At 50.2% G+C, this 15,586-nt stretch overlaps 1 protein-coding gene across 1 annotated transcript; it reads right to left on the bottom strand.

Annotated features, from left to right (window-relative positions):
• Nucleotides 1–7,876: 7,876 nt before the first annotated feature.
• Nucleotides 7,877–15,347, bottom strand: NRSN1 (neurensin 1). Its single transcript, XM_084280223.1, has 3 exons — nt 15,251–15,347; nt 10,324–10,521; nt 7,877–9,339 (listed from the first exon to the last, which is right to left on the bottom strand). Exons 2-3 carry the CDS (start codon nt 10,510–10,512, stop codon nt 8,941–8,943), a joined length of 588 nt encoding a protein of 195 aa, XP_084136349.1. The 5' UTR covers nt 10,513–10,521; nt 15,251–15,347; the 3' UTR covers nt 7,877–8,940.
• Between the last annotated feature and the right edge of the window lie 239 nt (nt 15,348–15,586).

The raw sequence follows: 15,586 nt of genomic DNA, 5'->3' as shown, positions 1-15,586 counted from the left end.
CACATGAATTGTGTGAGCCAGGTTCAGCACCAGCATCTCCCCACCTCCTGTTTCTCATGGCTGCAGCCTGGGAACTGCAGCTGTTTGGGGGAGATAAGCTGGTGGGAGCCTAGGACTCCTGCTTGGGAGGTTGGGAACAGCCAGCCCTGGGAAGGAGGCAGGCAGGGATGGATGGATGGATGGATGGATGGATGGATGGATGGATGGATGGATGGATGGATGGATGGATGGATGGATGGATGAGAACCTCACCTTTCAGTTGACACAGTTTTGTGGAAGAACCAGGTGAATGTCATACAAGAAAGGAGCTAGGGATTAGGAGCCTACAAAGTCAATGCTCCAGGTAGGAGGCAATGACTATTTTATTTGCAAGTACTTAAGGGATGGGTACCATCCCTTTGTCTTTGCCCTTGTGTGGGTGAGTGGATTCTCTTGCTCTTGGGGGCAAAAAATGTCTTTAGACCTCAATGATATATAGATTATTCTGCTTGTCTTAGATGGGAAGGAATTCTGATTTGACTGATTTAAACTCTGCCTCAGTGATGCACTGGTGGTGATGAGTAGTCCTGCTGCTGCTCTTGGGATTCCCAGCTCAGTATCACCCTGCAGGTGTTGCCCTTGTTTCCCCTACTGCCACAGGCTGTGTTTTCATTACTGCATACCATCTCCATGTCCTTCTGTTTCCCTGCAGCATTTGCTTCTTCCAGCCTGGTTGTGGTAAATTGTGTTTCTAACAGTAACACTTTTACTCCATGATTGTCCAGATTCTGGCCAGAGTCAACCTCCCCACTCAGCCAGCCCAGGTGAGCTGAGTTAGCCTGAGCTGTTTCCACACCACCTGACATCAATCCCCCATAAGAGGAGCTGGTTGGGGAGGGGTGTTTATAGGTGCCTTCAGGGCAGCCAGGGTGTCAGGTCAGTCTTCATGTTATGCAGCACTCTGTATTACTGTTGGGTCAGTAAGGTACTCTGTCTTATCACCATGTGTAAGTGACATTTGTGAGGGGCTGTTCCCCTTTCATGGTGCTTTTTGTCAGCAAACTGTCCTTATCCCAACCCACAGAGGATCTCTTTGTTTCTCCTCTGGGAGTGAGTGAGCAGGGTGTGGTGCTCAGCCACTGCTTGGGGCTGAACCACCATGATGATTTTTCCTCAGTTAGAGATCATTGGTGCAAAGGTGGCATCCTTGGAGAAGACTGGGCTTTATGTCTTCCTCTGCCATCCTCTTATTGCTCCTACTGCCCCAGAGTTAACACCAAGCAGGAGTTAACTTGGTAAGCCAAGAGCTAGGATTTGGATCCACTGCATAAAAGTTTCCACTGTCTGCGGAGAAAGAGAAGTGGATGAAGGATGTTTCTCCTCTGCAGCACCAGGGCTAGTTTGAGATAATGAGGTCATCGTTCAAAGCATCCTGACCATGTGGTTACAGGTGGCTTATCCCAGGAAAAGGAAGGTAGGGTAGCTAAACCTCTTGGGTGCTTCTGGCTGGGGATCTTGCCCTAAAGCACACCTGATGCTTGTAGGTGGGCCCATGTGTGTGGAGGGAGGTGGCCATCTGCTGCGGTAGCATCGCCTGCTCACAGGGGTAACGGCCTTTCCCTGGCAGAGCCATCCCAAGTGTGCGTTTCTGTGGGCAAATGGGAACAGAGGTGTGTGTTTTGTAAGAGGAGTGGGTGGGTTTTTTTGGTGAGGGATGGGCAGTTCATTGCAAAGGCCTTAGGGCTAGTGTTTGGTTAGTGTTTTCACTTCCTAACACCTCTCCCTGTGCTGAGGTGCTGCTGCAGCTCCGCAGCTGGGAGAGCTGCAAGGTGTCCCTGAGCTTGGCTGTGGGCTGGAACCTGGCTGGTGGGTGACAGAAGGAGATTGTGGCATGCTGGCTGACCTGGTAACACTCACCACTGCTTTCAGACAAATGCCTACTTTCTGGGAGCCTGTTGTTTGCACCAGGAAATGAAGGTGACTGTGCATACCATTCCCTGTATTGGAAGGAGTGATCTACACATTGGGTGCTCAGCAGCACATGTATCCGTGGGTATTCAGCTCCATCCACCCATGGCTCATTTCTCTAGTACCTGGTGCTCCCAGCAGCTCTGTCCCCTTTGCTGCTCACCTCTGCTTGCAAGCAACCATCCGGTGCCATGTTCATTTCCTTACACATGGGAAGCAGGTTATCATCTTCTGTGTGTGTGGCTGAACGCAGGTATGACACATGCAAGTGATGCAGCCAGTGGCCTTGCTACAGATCACATCTGGATATATGTTGGTATATGCTTTGGGGTTCTTCTAAACACTCTCTGTGATCCACATATGGGTATTTTGAAGGTGAGAATTCAGTGGCCAGCTCTACACTGCTATTGGAGAATGGTTTGGGAACTCTCTTCCCTATGCCTGCTGGGATGCTTGCAGACAGCCTGTATGAATAGGCTTGTAAGCAACCAGGCAGGGACCAGAGTCCTCTCAACGTGGGTGCCATGCATGCATCTGCAGAGAGAAAGTCATCTGGTTACCCTCCCTGGAGCTACTTGTGAGTTGGGGCCTTTGGTTTATGCCATTGGTTCGCAGGTGAACTCCTGCATGATCTTCCCTGCCATACCTTCTACAGGATGCTTTCCTGTTGTACCTGAGGCTGAGCATGTGTGGTGTCTGAAGAAAGAGCAGTTTGGGGAATGCTGGGGTACTCCTCAGAAGGTGGTCCCTGTGGCTGGAGGGATGGTGGTAGGGCAGAGGACTCAGAGATTAGTCCATGTCAGGACAAAGATTTGTAGCTCTTTGTAGACATATGGTTAAACACAAGACATGTTTAAACCAACCAGCTCAAGCTATTGCTTCCCACAGTTACACGATCACCTGGAGGTCAGCACACGCCCGTTGCAGACCTTTCCTTTGTGATTTCAAGCTACTCCATGTGCTGCAGTTCGCTCTCTCTAGTGGGTGTTTACTCTGAGAGGCCAAACTCAGTGTCACATGCCCACATCACAAGTGCCCCAAGCGACAGTGATGTCCTACCCCAGGGAAACCTGAGACCTTGGCTCTAGGGGCATGTGGAAGATCACGTGGTTCTTACAGTGGTTTTGGAAAAATGTTGGAGTTGCCCCTACCCTCAGAGCTCACCTGCAGGACAGAGCTGAAAGGAGCTGACCCTGGCTCCTGTATCTCTGCTGGCTCTTGGGGACTGCCTCTGCTCTGGGCCAGCTCAATCGCCTTGGCTTTGCAAGGGGAAATGCAGGTGAGCCCACTTGGCTGTGGTCTTACAAAGACGAGAGGTTGAGACCCAACCAGCCTCTAAATGATGGATATTGGGGAACTCTCTGATGACCTGGGCATCTTGGAGGTGGTGGCACAGTGTTCAGCAGTCACTGAGGTAAATGCTTTTTTTCTTGGCCCAGACTTTGTGAGGGTCAGGTCAGAGCTGAATGCGGTCTGAGCAAGAGTTGTCAGAAGAGACTTTATTATGGTATATTAAAGGGAAACACTTGTCCTCACACTGAGGACAAGGCACTAAAAGGGTTTGGGGTTTGTTTTGTTGGTTTGGGTTTTTTAAATGTCTGCTTCCATGAAGATTTTAGCCACCGTATTTATGTCATTCCGGTCACAGGTTTTAGACCTGCAGCGAGTTTTTAAGTGCCTTCAATATTCAGTGACTATCTCTTCTGATCTGTGTTGAAAGATAACCAATACTGATGCTTGAAATGCTGCATTTTGACAGTTTCCCCCCAGGGATTCCTTCCTGCTTGCCTCCCTCCCCCTTCACCACTCTCCTGTGCTTCAGACCCACCACTGTTTTGGGCAGGTCTGTTTTGCACCCTCTGTAAGACGTGCCCGGGGCAGGCGTCCCCTCTCTCCTCAGTCCTGCTGCTGCTCCAAAAATAGATACGGGGGCCGAGGAAAGAAATACCAGGGCACAAGGTTCTTGAAGGAGGCAGGGAGAGGAAGGGCAGCAGATGCTGAAGTCATTAGATGAACAGACGCAGGGAAATAACGACGTTCCAGAGAGGTCTCTCTCTGGCTGAACCAGCATCCTCCCAGGCTCAAATTGGGGGGGGGGGGGGGTGTGCCTTTGGCCAGGCAACGACCTGAAGCTGTGAGTGCTGAGGCTGAAGTTGCTGGGGTAGCAAACCCATCCCACCGCTACACTGACTAGCTTGTAGGCAGTGTTTAACCACTGTGTCCCATCTCTATTTGCAAACCCTCTGAATGGTAAATTATGCAAGAAGCGGCCCTGAAAAAAGCCATCTGCAAACGATTAGGCAAAGGATGAAGCCGGTTACTCGGCGGCTGTCGCTTCTGTTTGCGGGGCTGTGAGAAGTACCAGCCTGACTTACTGTTAGTGTGCAGAGATTATTCTCCTAACAGCCCCGCTGTAAATTATCTGTCAGCGTGACTGATCTTTGCCCTGCTCCATGCATATCAAGCCAGTGAGTGCAGGAAGCGCGTGCCGTGTGGTCTGCTGCGCATCCAGATAAGAGCCGAAGGAAATCCAGGTGTGGATGCATTGTTTGCCCAGAGATCAGAGGGCTCCAGAAGGAGCAACACATGGCCTCTAAATGTCGGAAATAGGAGGGGGCTACATGGGTCTCCCCTCTTGCAATGATGTTCCCTGGGTACAAACTGCCACGGGAGTGACCTGGCAAAACCCAAACACTGCTTCTGTAAGCGGTGCGTGGGCATTAACCTCGAATGGCCAGCGTGGGATAACACTCTGTAGGGATGCTGCTTCTCTCAGCAGTGCGAATGGGGGGGACAATGCATAGGGATGCTCCGTCTGATCTGGGCAGTGTGAGTGGGGGGATGAGGAGGGAGCGAGGCTTTGCCTCCAAACCCCTCTCAGAGGGCATTGTATTGCCTCACTACCCCTGAAGTGCGGTGACCTGAGAGGGCAGCCTGCTGTGGAATGTCAGGGTGAATGAACCGCAGTGCTGATTCCTTTATTTCCCCAAAATTGTTGCTCTGCTATTAGCCCTTTGACAGAAAGCTGCCGGCAAAGTTCCTTCACCAGAGGCTTGTGCAGTCTTTTGCTGCCTCACTTGGATCTCACGTCCTGGGGGGCTGAGCAGCCTCCCCAGTGCACAGGTTCTGCTGCCGCTCTCCCCCTGCCAAACCTCTCCGTGTGCCGGCTGCTGGTCCATCCAGCTGCCGCAGCCTCCCCGCTTTGCTGCTGCTGCTGCTGATCTCATGAAGAGCTGTCTGCCTGCGCTTGCGTGTGATCGAGAGTCTCATACTCGGAAATGGCAGGCTGAGGCTGCAGCAGAATTAAATCTGCCTGCAGTCGGCTCAGGAGGAGGGGACGGCTTCTGCAGCTCTGCTTTTGACTGTGATGCACTGGGCACAATGGGAAGACAAAGGGGTCAAGACAGCCTGGAGCGGGGAGGACAGAGTAGGTGCTGAAGAGAAGCCTTTTCTGCACAGTGTGATAGGGGAAGCAGATATAACCATCAGGAGAGTGTGGATTAACAAGAATTAAGTTGGTGATTATTACAGAGACTGAAAAGCCTGATTCCTTTCACCACAGTTGCAGAGGAAATGGTGTTGGGCTGTGGTTGCATTATAATTTTAAGCCAAATGAGGCTAGAAGAGGGGCAAGAAATAAGGTGAGCATGAATAAACTGAAAGAAGCTTCTTGAGTGGAGAGGTCAGAGGGGTGGAAAAAGAAGAGCTTGGCTGGCCAAGCTGCATTTTATTTGCACCAGGGAGTCCATTAATGTGCCCTCTGGAAAGATGATGGGAACCAGTGCTGAGAGGGAAAGTCTGAGCGGTCCCAGAGCGTATTGTGATTTGGTGGAGATGGGGGGGGTGGCCGGGGGGGGGAGAAGAATAAGGATAGGTGGTAAGGGTATGTGCAGGGACAGCCTCTCTGGAAAGCCCCCAGAGAGCTTGTCTGTCCCTTGCTGCTCCCCAGCAGGAGGCCATGTCACAGGTGTTTTCCATGAGACCAGCAAAAAGCACATCCCTGCTCCCCTCTCTGAGGCTTCAGTTCCTGCACCGAAGGACGAAGGTGTTGAAACATTACAAGAAAATGGACCTTGAAAATGTTTCTCACATGCCTTAAACTTTACAGTATGCGACTTCTTAACAGTGGCAGAGTAATTTTCTGCTCAGCATTTCTACAGAAGCCCTGTGTGGCACTGATTCTCCGCTGTGAAGGACTGCTGCATCCAGAGGTCTGAATTCTGGAAAACCTGTAAGCAACTCAAACAGGGGTTTAAAGAAGTGAAATGTGTGTGGCAGAGTTAGCCATTGACAGTATTACCAGCTTTGCTACTAAATCCCAAATGCATTTCCCATCCCAGCAAGCTTCAGTGAGATCCCTGAGGGTTTTTCTTTGTCCTTAGCACCTGGGTGATGCCAGGCATGACTCATCCTCTCTGGGACTGCCAAAGCATTCTGCAGGAGCAGCACGTGTGCGCTGTGTGACCAAACACCTGGTGCCTCCATCAGCTCTATTCGCTGGGTCAGCTGTCCTCCGGACAAACACTTGCACGTGTTGTAGCTCCATGCAGGGTGTGTTTTAAGGAGAACTGTATCCCCATGCAGCTACTTTGGGTAAACAAGTGCAACCTGTGCTTCCTTTCCCAGCTGGATTTGTCAGGCGAGCTTCCAGTACCGTGATAACAAAAGGTAGGTGGAGAGAAGAGAGCCCTTGGTCTCCTCTCCTTCAGTGAGCTTCAAATGGCACATTTCCTCTACGTGAGCTTTTAATTAAAAACTCTCCGCTGAAAAGGTCAGGACAGCTTGACTCTGCTGCCCGCTCACCGACAGCTTTCACTGCTGCTGGGCTAATAGCAGTAAACAAAACCCCTCCCAACCTGGAAAGCAAACTCTGAGGACTTCTTTACCTGGAAAAGCTACCAGCTGCTGCCTGTCCCTGTGTTCTCGTCCTGGCATACCTGAAGAGTCATAGAACGTGTAAGGTTGGAAGGGACCTTTAGAGGTCATCTAGTCCACCCCCCCCTGCAGTAAGCAGGGACATCTCCACTAGATCAAGTTGCTCAGACACCTATCAAGCCTGAGTATCTCCAGGGATGGGGCCTCCACTACTACACTCACAGTGAAGAATTTTTTCATAGACTCATAGAATGGTTTGGGTTGGAAGGTACCTCAAAGATCATCTAGTTCCAACCCCCCTGCCATGGGGGTTCCAACCCCCCTGCCATGATCCGTCACCCCTGTTCTTGCTGGCTTTCCTGATAAATAATACCTGGCTCCTTACCACTCATAATTTTTCCCTCTCAAACAAAGCACTGCTTCATCTGCTTAAGCTTCCTCTGCTTCTCCCCAAGATGTGATCTCACTTTTAGTCACCGGGTGCCGCATTCCTTTGTGCTCCCAACACGCGGGTGCCAGTGAATGGCCAGATGCACCGAGCCCCATTTTGTGTCATTCTCTGTGCCGCTCCTGACAGACCCTCATTCCAGTGCCCATGTTGGGACACTGTAGCTGTGTGGCTGTGACAAGCACTTTCTTTCCAGAAGGAGAGTTTACTTCCCGTGCTGCTGTCAGCTGTGGCAGCTACGGCGGATTCAGCCCCAACTTCTGACCGCAAAAGCTGCGTTGAGGCCGCGGCAGCACGAGCCACGTCACAGGGCGCACAGCGCGTTTTGTCAAGCAGGGGAAGCGCACAGCTGCTCCCACCTACCTGCTGCAGGTGTGACGGAGTCTTGGGGTTTATTATTCAGCGCCAAAGGGACTTCCTTACCCATGAAAGCTGGAAACACAGACTGCAGTAAGGGACCCGTGGCTTGCCACTGCTGGCTTCCCTTTTTGAGCCAGAATATGGGACTGGTAGAGAACCCTGTTTGACCAGAAGGAGACTATTCACAAACCCAGGGTCGGCTCACGCCTAGAACTTTATTCAATCCATTCAAAAAATAGACAGAACTATAAGGTGGCACATATTGTCAGAGTACAAATGGCACATCTTTCTTTGTACAGTTTAATTTAAATCCATAGATTAAGACAGTGAAATAATTGCCCCGGGTGGGAAAATAATTTAAGGGTCTTCTGTGAAAGGACAAGTCTTCAGGTAAGCATTTAAACAAAGGTATCTGGTTAAGCATAACTCCTTCTATCCTCTATAAAAATATAAACAGCATTTCAAAATGTCTTCAGATAAGTATGTCAAGGTCATCTAACATGGCATTAATGTGGTGACAGAGTATGGGACCTGGGGATATCAAACCACTTCCAGCAATCCCTACCCAGCCAAAACTGAAACATTTTGTGTAGGCTTGGAACACAACACAATAGAGCGAGAGAGAAACAGTGTCAAACTAAAGGTGCATGAGTGCTATGTTCCTCCTCCTCCCATGCAAGTTCTTTACCTTTGTTTTGTATTCTTTGTTGGTACAGCAATGGCTGTAACTTTGCTGGGAAGTAACATGTGCCAGGATCAGATTAAGGGCACTCATCACTGTCATGTACATTTTATGTGTGTGGAATTACTCTGATACAGACTGTAGCATGGGATAGGAGGGTAAGTGCAAATTACAAGGGCAGAATCTTGGCTTCCTGGAGAGGGGAACCAGGAGGTAAAAGTAGGACTGAACAGTATTTTAAAGGCAAGAGGAAAATGAAATAAAAAGTCAGCTCATCTAAACTTTAAACAGTGGGATGTCGGGCTTTCCTGGTGCAGCTATCATAAACGCACCCTATGCTTTCCAGGGATGCAATCTGATTAGCAAAAACACCTAATCGTTGTTGCAAGGATTTATTGATTCAACACAGATTAAAATGTTCAAATACACTGACTATATTGGTCACAGGTCTAGTCACATAATTTCCCTTTTCCCAATGCTGAATTTGTGTTGGAGCAGCTTCCCTATCAGCTGTGTGTTTGTACAGCAGAGCACTCGATGTTGTAACCCACTAGCACGTATGCCAACAACAGCTGATACTTCCCAGCTAAAGTGATCTACAAGTGAGAAACAAAACCTAAGGGAAGGGTCAGGTCTCAGATAAAGGTTGGATGCTTTGAACTTTGGACAAAGTGACAGGTATCTTTGATTCTCCCGGTGCTGGCGCTTTTGTGACTGGGGTTGCGTGGGCTTTTATGTCAGCTATTCTCTCTTTAAATCTTTGCTGGAGGTACTTTTCTTCTTTGGAGTAACTTTTAGCAAAAGCAGACATCAGCAGGCACGCTGCCACAGTGGACCCCCCAACACAAAACAAAATTGCTCCTGCCAGCTTGCATATATCAAGGGAGCCATTGAACTGGATGGCACGGGTATCCACCACGACGAAATCATCCTTCCCGAGAGCTTCGATTTTCGGTGGCACAAGAAAACCTACTACAAGAACCGTTAAGCCTATCAGCATAAAAGCCGTCCCAGAGATGAGTCCGACCTGGATAAGGAAAGAGAAATAAACAAACTAACCTCAGTTAATATTTCTTCCCCATGGCTAGTGGGTGAACTGTCCTAGGAGGCACTCAGCTTTCAGTGTCTCACAGGTATGGTTCTCTGCTAGGAGCACGCTGGTATTTTTCTTTTAGGTCACATGTGGCCCTACTAGAACTAAATTACATAGAGAAGCTCTCTCTTTACAAGCCCTACTTATATAATTCACCACTGGCATTTCTGGAAACAATGGAATATGCATGCATATGTCTAAACTGCATTTCCTGTCCAAAGGCCCCATGACAGAGAGGATCACTATTCAACCCCCAATGCTATGTGACCGATTATTTATTCAGCTGTGTGGTGGTTGGCACCAACAGTTCAGTCCCTGCTGATAGTCTGTGTCATACCCACCACCTGCTTTAACTCCATGAGATGTCATTCACTTGCAGGGATTACAAGGAAGTTGCTATCGCTGTGAACGGATCACAGAAAATGTGTGGCACATTTCAAGTGTAACTGCAAAATTTGGTTCACAAGGAACAGCCCTACCATCAAAGAAGTGGGTTGGATTGGATGGTTTCACAGCCCCTTCCAACCTCTGCTGTTCTCTGATCTTAATTCTTGACCCCTGGGTCCCACAGTCCCAGAACTACTGCTGTTAACCTACCACTCCCACCCCCAAATAATCTAGCAGGACTACTGTGGGTGTAGAGCAAAGGCAAACCACACTCTCAAGCTATGGGTGGGGTCTCCCAGATGTTTCAGTGGCACGGCTCCTTGTGACAGAGAAACTAGAGGATCCAAAGACCCCAGAGCTCCCTTGGAAGCTGATGTCTCCGGGTAAGAGCAGCCTGCTTTCAGACAGCCAGATGGCTATTCAGTCATCGTGGGGAAAACTGAGCAACAGAAGGCCTTTCTGGATGACTACCCAAAACAATTAGTTACGCGGGGAAGTCTTGAAATGGGAGTAAACAGCAACGGGCAGTACCTTCCAGAACGTAGAGCTCCACCTGCTAGGCGATCTCTGGATCTGAAAATCATCCTCATACTCCCAAATGGATGCTGTGCAGTCTTCATAAAACTGATGCAGGTAGGACCGAACTCCGTAGCGTTGGTACCCTCCCTCGGTGCTGCCCTGCGCGTGCTTCGAGCCGCAGATGTCAGCATAGGAGCTCATCCTTCCCACCTGCAACGAGAGGTTTCACGCAGAGCAGATGGTTATCGATGTGGTGGGAGAGCAAAGCTGGCTGCAAACTCTCCTGACTGCTCCCAGAAAAGCAGTGCAGGAGAGGCCTTTCCCTCACTTCTTTCCCAAGCCAAGAAATCACCCTGGCGAAGCTGCACAGGGTGGCTTGCCTCAAGCAGTCCCAAGGGACTCAGCATCCTTGTGCAGCCTAAAGGTGCTGCAGGGAGAAGATACCCTCCCATACACAGGGTGCTCGCTCCCCATCTTCTGCACTAGCGTGCCTACTGCTTTTCCATGGAGATTGAAAGAAGGGGAATATGTAATGTAACAAAAGCCAGTGTCTCTTGAGGGGTCACACTACCTGTCATCCAAACCACTTCTATCAGTTAACTGGAGTCTGCAACCTTAGGAACTTCCCAAACTGCTGGGTAAGGAGGTTTTTTGTTTAAAAAAATGTTTTTGCCTGAGCTTCTGAAGTGAGGGATTAAGTGTTGATTCACAGCCATGAGAAACAGAGGCAAAGGAAGTCCTAGACAGATTGAAACTGTAGATCCTGTACTTAAATACAGATAATTAAAAGTAAAAAAAAAGATGGAATGCTGTAGCAGCACTATTCTGCCCACTGGAGTGAGTGAAATGGAAACACTAAACTCAAAGTGAGCTGCTGTTCTCTTGGAGAAGTCAATGCTCAAGTTCCTCCTGACTGTAATAAAAATCAGAATCTTGCCTGCTATGAAACCTACCATCAGTGTTCCCTGCTCATTCCAGCTCATGGAAGCTCTCTTCACGCACAAACTTTATATTAAACCATGGAGGTCCCAGGCCTGAACTTGCTTGCTCAGATGTGATGGCACTGGATTCATTGAAGGAATATAAGCCCCTAAAAAACCCCGAGCAACAGGTCAATCTCACTTAAGCTGACATATCTTTAAAGAAGTTCAAAATTCTTTAGTCCAAAGGGAACTGTTAATCAGTACTTGCATCTGAATGCCACAGCTCAATTTATACCCGCTTCAAATTCATCTGATTGTCACAGCCAGTTTACTTAGAGGGAAGGCTTGGCGTGCTCATGGCAGCTAGGACCCCCCAATTTTACAGCCCAACAACTCTTTGCCCTTCATAACCAGCAAGATCACCAATTTCTGAAGTACCTGAGACTGCAAGAATAAATGCTGCTGCATTTAAATTAAGCAGAAGGCAGAAAGTATTGATGGGCAACAGCCTGAATAAAGCTCTCACTGGTATATCTTTCCAGCCTTTTGGAATCTGATTGTGTTCCTGACTAAGGGATAAAGAGGAGTTTGCTTCCTCTTTATAAAAACAGCTTTTAATTTATTTCGTATATCTAGTATGTATTTAGTTTGGGATTGCAGACATCTCTCTTGTAATTCATTTCAAGAGGTTTCAGGGCTGTCAAAGTCATGACTGAGTGAAGAGAAGGCACACATGATGCTGGGGGCCACAGGAAGGGCCAGAGCTGCTTCCAGGAGTGGACACTGGTGGTGGCTAGCTTTTCCAGGCGCTGGCATCAGTACCCTCTGGAGCATGTGCTGGCCTTCCCAGGCAAGGTAAAGAAACACACAGGGTGGATGGAGACCTTGAGAGAGCAGGAAACTCCTGGGCAGCACCAGTTCTCACTGGGTGGGCAAGGAGAGCTAAGGACCTAGGCCACCCCATGTCAAGTTGTATGTTGATAATACATGTTTCCCACTACAGTTAATCTATTGAAATGTTAGTTTGCTGTGCTTTTTTACAATGCTATGAGCTTTTAAACGCTATTATTTTTTGAAGCACAAGAAAAGGAAGTGGTATGGATAGAAGTATATAATCTGAACTCTTGTGGGGAAGCAGTGAAAGTTGTTCTGATTTTGGAGACTGATTGTTCTTTTGCAAAAGAGCTTTTTCTCTGGGAAGTCTCTCCTTCTGCTGTTTATTCCCTACCTGAGGAGAAGTCCTTCTTTCCCACTGCCACCATTTCTTCAACAGCTGCCTGCCATCTTCTAGAGGACATGCAACAGAGTTCTCATAAAATCAGAGTTCTGCTCTCCTCACAGAAATACCTTAGGGCAAAAGGAGAAGATGAAGCAAGAGTGCAGTCTGCCATAGCTGCCCCAGCTCTCACACAGAGGGTGACACAGCCTCTACATCAAGGATAAGAACAGTTTATGTCCATATTCCTCAACATGTATTTTGGTTATGAGAAATCAAGCCCTCCATCCAGGAAGGAAGAAGGAAGGAGCCAACCAAAGTCCTGCAGAGACTCATGCTCTCGGGTCCTTACTTAGATCTTTATTCTGACATCAACCCTACCTCCTTAAATAAATTAAGCTTAACTCCTTGGTGATTTAAGTCATTCAGGTAAGTATATTTAACACCACAGAACAAGCAGAACAGGATGCATTTTCCCTACATGTGTCAATGATTCCACAAGGTCAAAACAGGGGAGAACCAGATCTGACATGACCAGATAAATGTGGCCTGCCAAAGCTCACTTGCATTACTCCAGCTGCTACCAGGAAGCAATTTTAGAGCTGCTTCAGTTTCTTCAGAACTCAGAAAGCAGTTGAAGCACATTGCAGAGTCTGAACCAGCAACTGTGGTTATTGCAATTAATTCAAAGAAACTCGATGTAGTGTGACAGAAAGCTGTATAAACACTATCTTGCATTCACTACAGCGTCTGCAGGTTTAGTCAAGAGAGAGAAATGAGGGTGTACTGTTTCTAACAGCTTGATGAAGAATTGCCTACAAGAGCCACACAGCCTGGAATCACTTATCTTACACATAGATTTTTTTTTTCCTTCTTCTTTAGCAATCTAAAAATGCTATTAGGTGGTTTTGGTCAGGCATATGATCAAAATGATAAATAGGAACCAGGAGGTGGCATAGAAAACAGAAGAATGATCTTTTGCTTAAAAGAGTTGCGATAGCATCAAACAGCATGACCTTTTAAAATGGAAGGAAAAAAGCAAAGGACTGCCAGCATCATTAATTCTTTTCAAGCACTGCATAATATTAGTCCTCCTGAACACTTACTTTATGCTCAGATTCTTCAGCTTCTAAGTAATCTTATTTTGCAAGATACCTTGTCCCTTAGAGAGCAGAGAAGAAGGCTTTCTATCCCTATATGACTCATGGAAGCAGCCTGGTAATTTGGCCTAAGATGGTCTCATTTCTCGGCTGCGATGTAAACATAATGATGTTGTTCTTGCTGCTTACAGATGGGGCAGAGGAGCTGTCACAGAGTGCGGTGGGAAAAAACAGTTTTCCGTGAATGAGGAGGAAATGCATGTCATGGTACGAATTTACACGGGGTGAATAAACACTGCAGTGGCGATGCTCTCTTGAGGGGTGATGTGTACCTGCATGTCCTACCTCCATGGCCCAGAAACTAAACGTTCACCTGTGGGGAAACTTTTGCTCAAAAGAGTCACTGTTCTCAGCCTGTGCACAACACAGGGTTGGGTAACACACACCCGGCCTGCGGGAAGCGGTTTAATCCTTAAGAAAGTTTTTCAGTGCCTCAACCCGAGGTGCCTGGGAGCATGTGGGATGTATGATCACAGCCTCAGAGCACACCGCTGCGGAGTAGCAACCCATCCCCTAGCAACTTTTGTTTCCATGGCAAAAGCTGTCCTGTTTACTTTGAGCTTTACTATTCTCCCCTGATCTGGTGAGATGTGACAGGATTGGTGATTACAAGATGAGCAAGCCCCAAGAAAAATGGCCCAGTGAAATTCCCAACTACTCAGCTTTCTTACTGAAGCGTCGCACGCATTAAATAAATAAATAAATAAATAAAAAATTAAGGAATTAGCATCCGAAAGGCAGGACAAAGCACATAAGGACGCGCCATGGCTCCGCCACAACACGCAGCCACCAAACGCCAGGCACTGATGCGGAGGGGTTCGCGCAGGTGAAGCCCCCCTCCCCCTTTTCCAGATTTCCACACGCCGGCCCTTCTGCTCGGAGGGACACGTTTCCAGCCTCTGCTTACAGAAAGCGAGACCGCCGCCAGGCACGGACACCGGCGTGTATAACCCGCCTTACACAGCAGCCCCAGGGACGGCCTTCGTGATGCCTCAGCTACCTGCCGCGCCGGCGCCCAGCACCTTTCGCAGGCCAGGGGCCGGGCTGAGCCCTGCTCGGCCTGAGTCAGCTCACCCGAGTCGGCGCCCGCCCTCCCGCAGCCGCGGCTCCCGCCCAGCGCCCTACTCCCCACCCGGGGCGCCTGGGGTGCCCGGCTGCTTCCCGGGGCGACTCCTGCACCCTTCAGCAGAGGAGCCAGGCCCCGGGGAGAGGGGGGGACACACGTTCTCGATCGGCGAAGTGGAAGAACTCCGCAGCGCCCGCACACCGGCGGAGTCCTCCTCCCCCCCCACGAGCGACTGGCCGCTCCCACCCCTCCCGGCCCGGCAGCCCCAAATACCGGGGGCAGAGGACAGACACCCTGCCCCACAGCGCCCAGGCACGGCGGCACAGCCCCCTCCCGCCGGCGGCGGGGCAGCGCGGCCCCAGCCTCCCCCGGGGAGGGAGACGAAGCCCGGGGGACCCCACTCTGCCCCCCTCCCCCGCCGGGCGGCCGGTGCCCCACCGCCACCTCAGCTCCGCGCCACACGCCCCCCGCGAGGGTGTCGACGGCCACAGGAGCCTCCGCCGCCCCCAGCAAACTGCCGAGCCCAAGTTTGGCGAGAGGCCGGGAGCGGCGGCTTCAGGGCGGCGGGGTTTACCTGTCCTTCCTGCCGCTCCCCTCGGCCGGCTGAGCAACCGCGGCGGCGCTAGCTGCGGCTCTCCCGCCCCGGTCCCATCTCCGCTCTGCGCCGCGCCGGCCCCAGACACCACGTATTATGTACGACCCGGAGCGCCGCTCGCTCCCGCTCCGTGCCTGCGCACTGAGCCGCCGCCGCCGCCGGGCGCGGAGGGGCGCCGGGCCGCGCTCGCCCCGCCGCCCCCGCTCGGAGATGGCTCCCCGGGGCGAGGGAGACGATACGACTCCTGGCCCCCGGGGCCGGGCTCTCCGCGGCAGCCGGCTGCGGTGAGGAGGGTCCCTCGGGCCGTGGCATACG

The sequence above is a fragment of the Gallinula chloropus genome (assembly GCF_964237585.1).
Source record: "Gallinula chloropus genome assembly, chromosome: 2".
Lineage (NCBI taxonomy): Eukaryota > Metazoa > Chordata > Aves > Gruiformes > Rallidae > Gallinula > Gallinula chloropus.
Note: the sequence above shows the minus strand (reverse complement) of the source record. Positions and strands in the feature narration are given on the sequence as shown.

Coding starts and splice junctions, on each gene's coding strand:
- NRSN1 (XM_084280223.1), bottom strand. CDS start 10,512: ATGAGCTCCTATGCTGACATCTGCGGCTCGAAGCACGCGCAGGGCAGC. Junction 9,340..10,323: donor GGAGCTCTACGTTCTGGAAG/GTACTGCCCGTT, acceptor TTCCTTATCCAG/GTCGGACTCATCTCTGGGAC.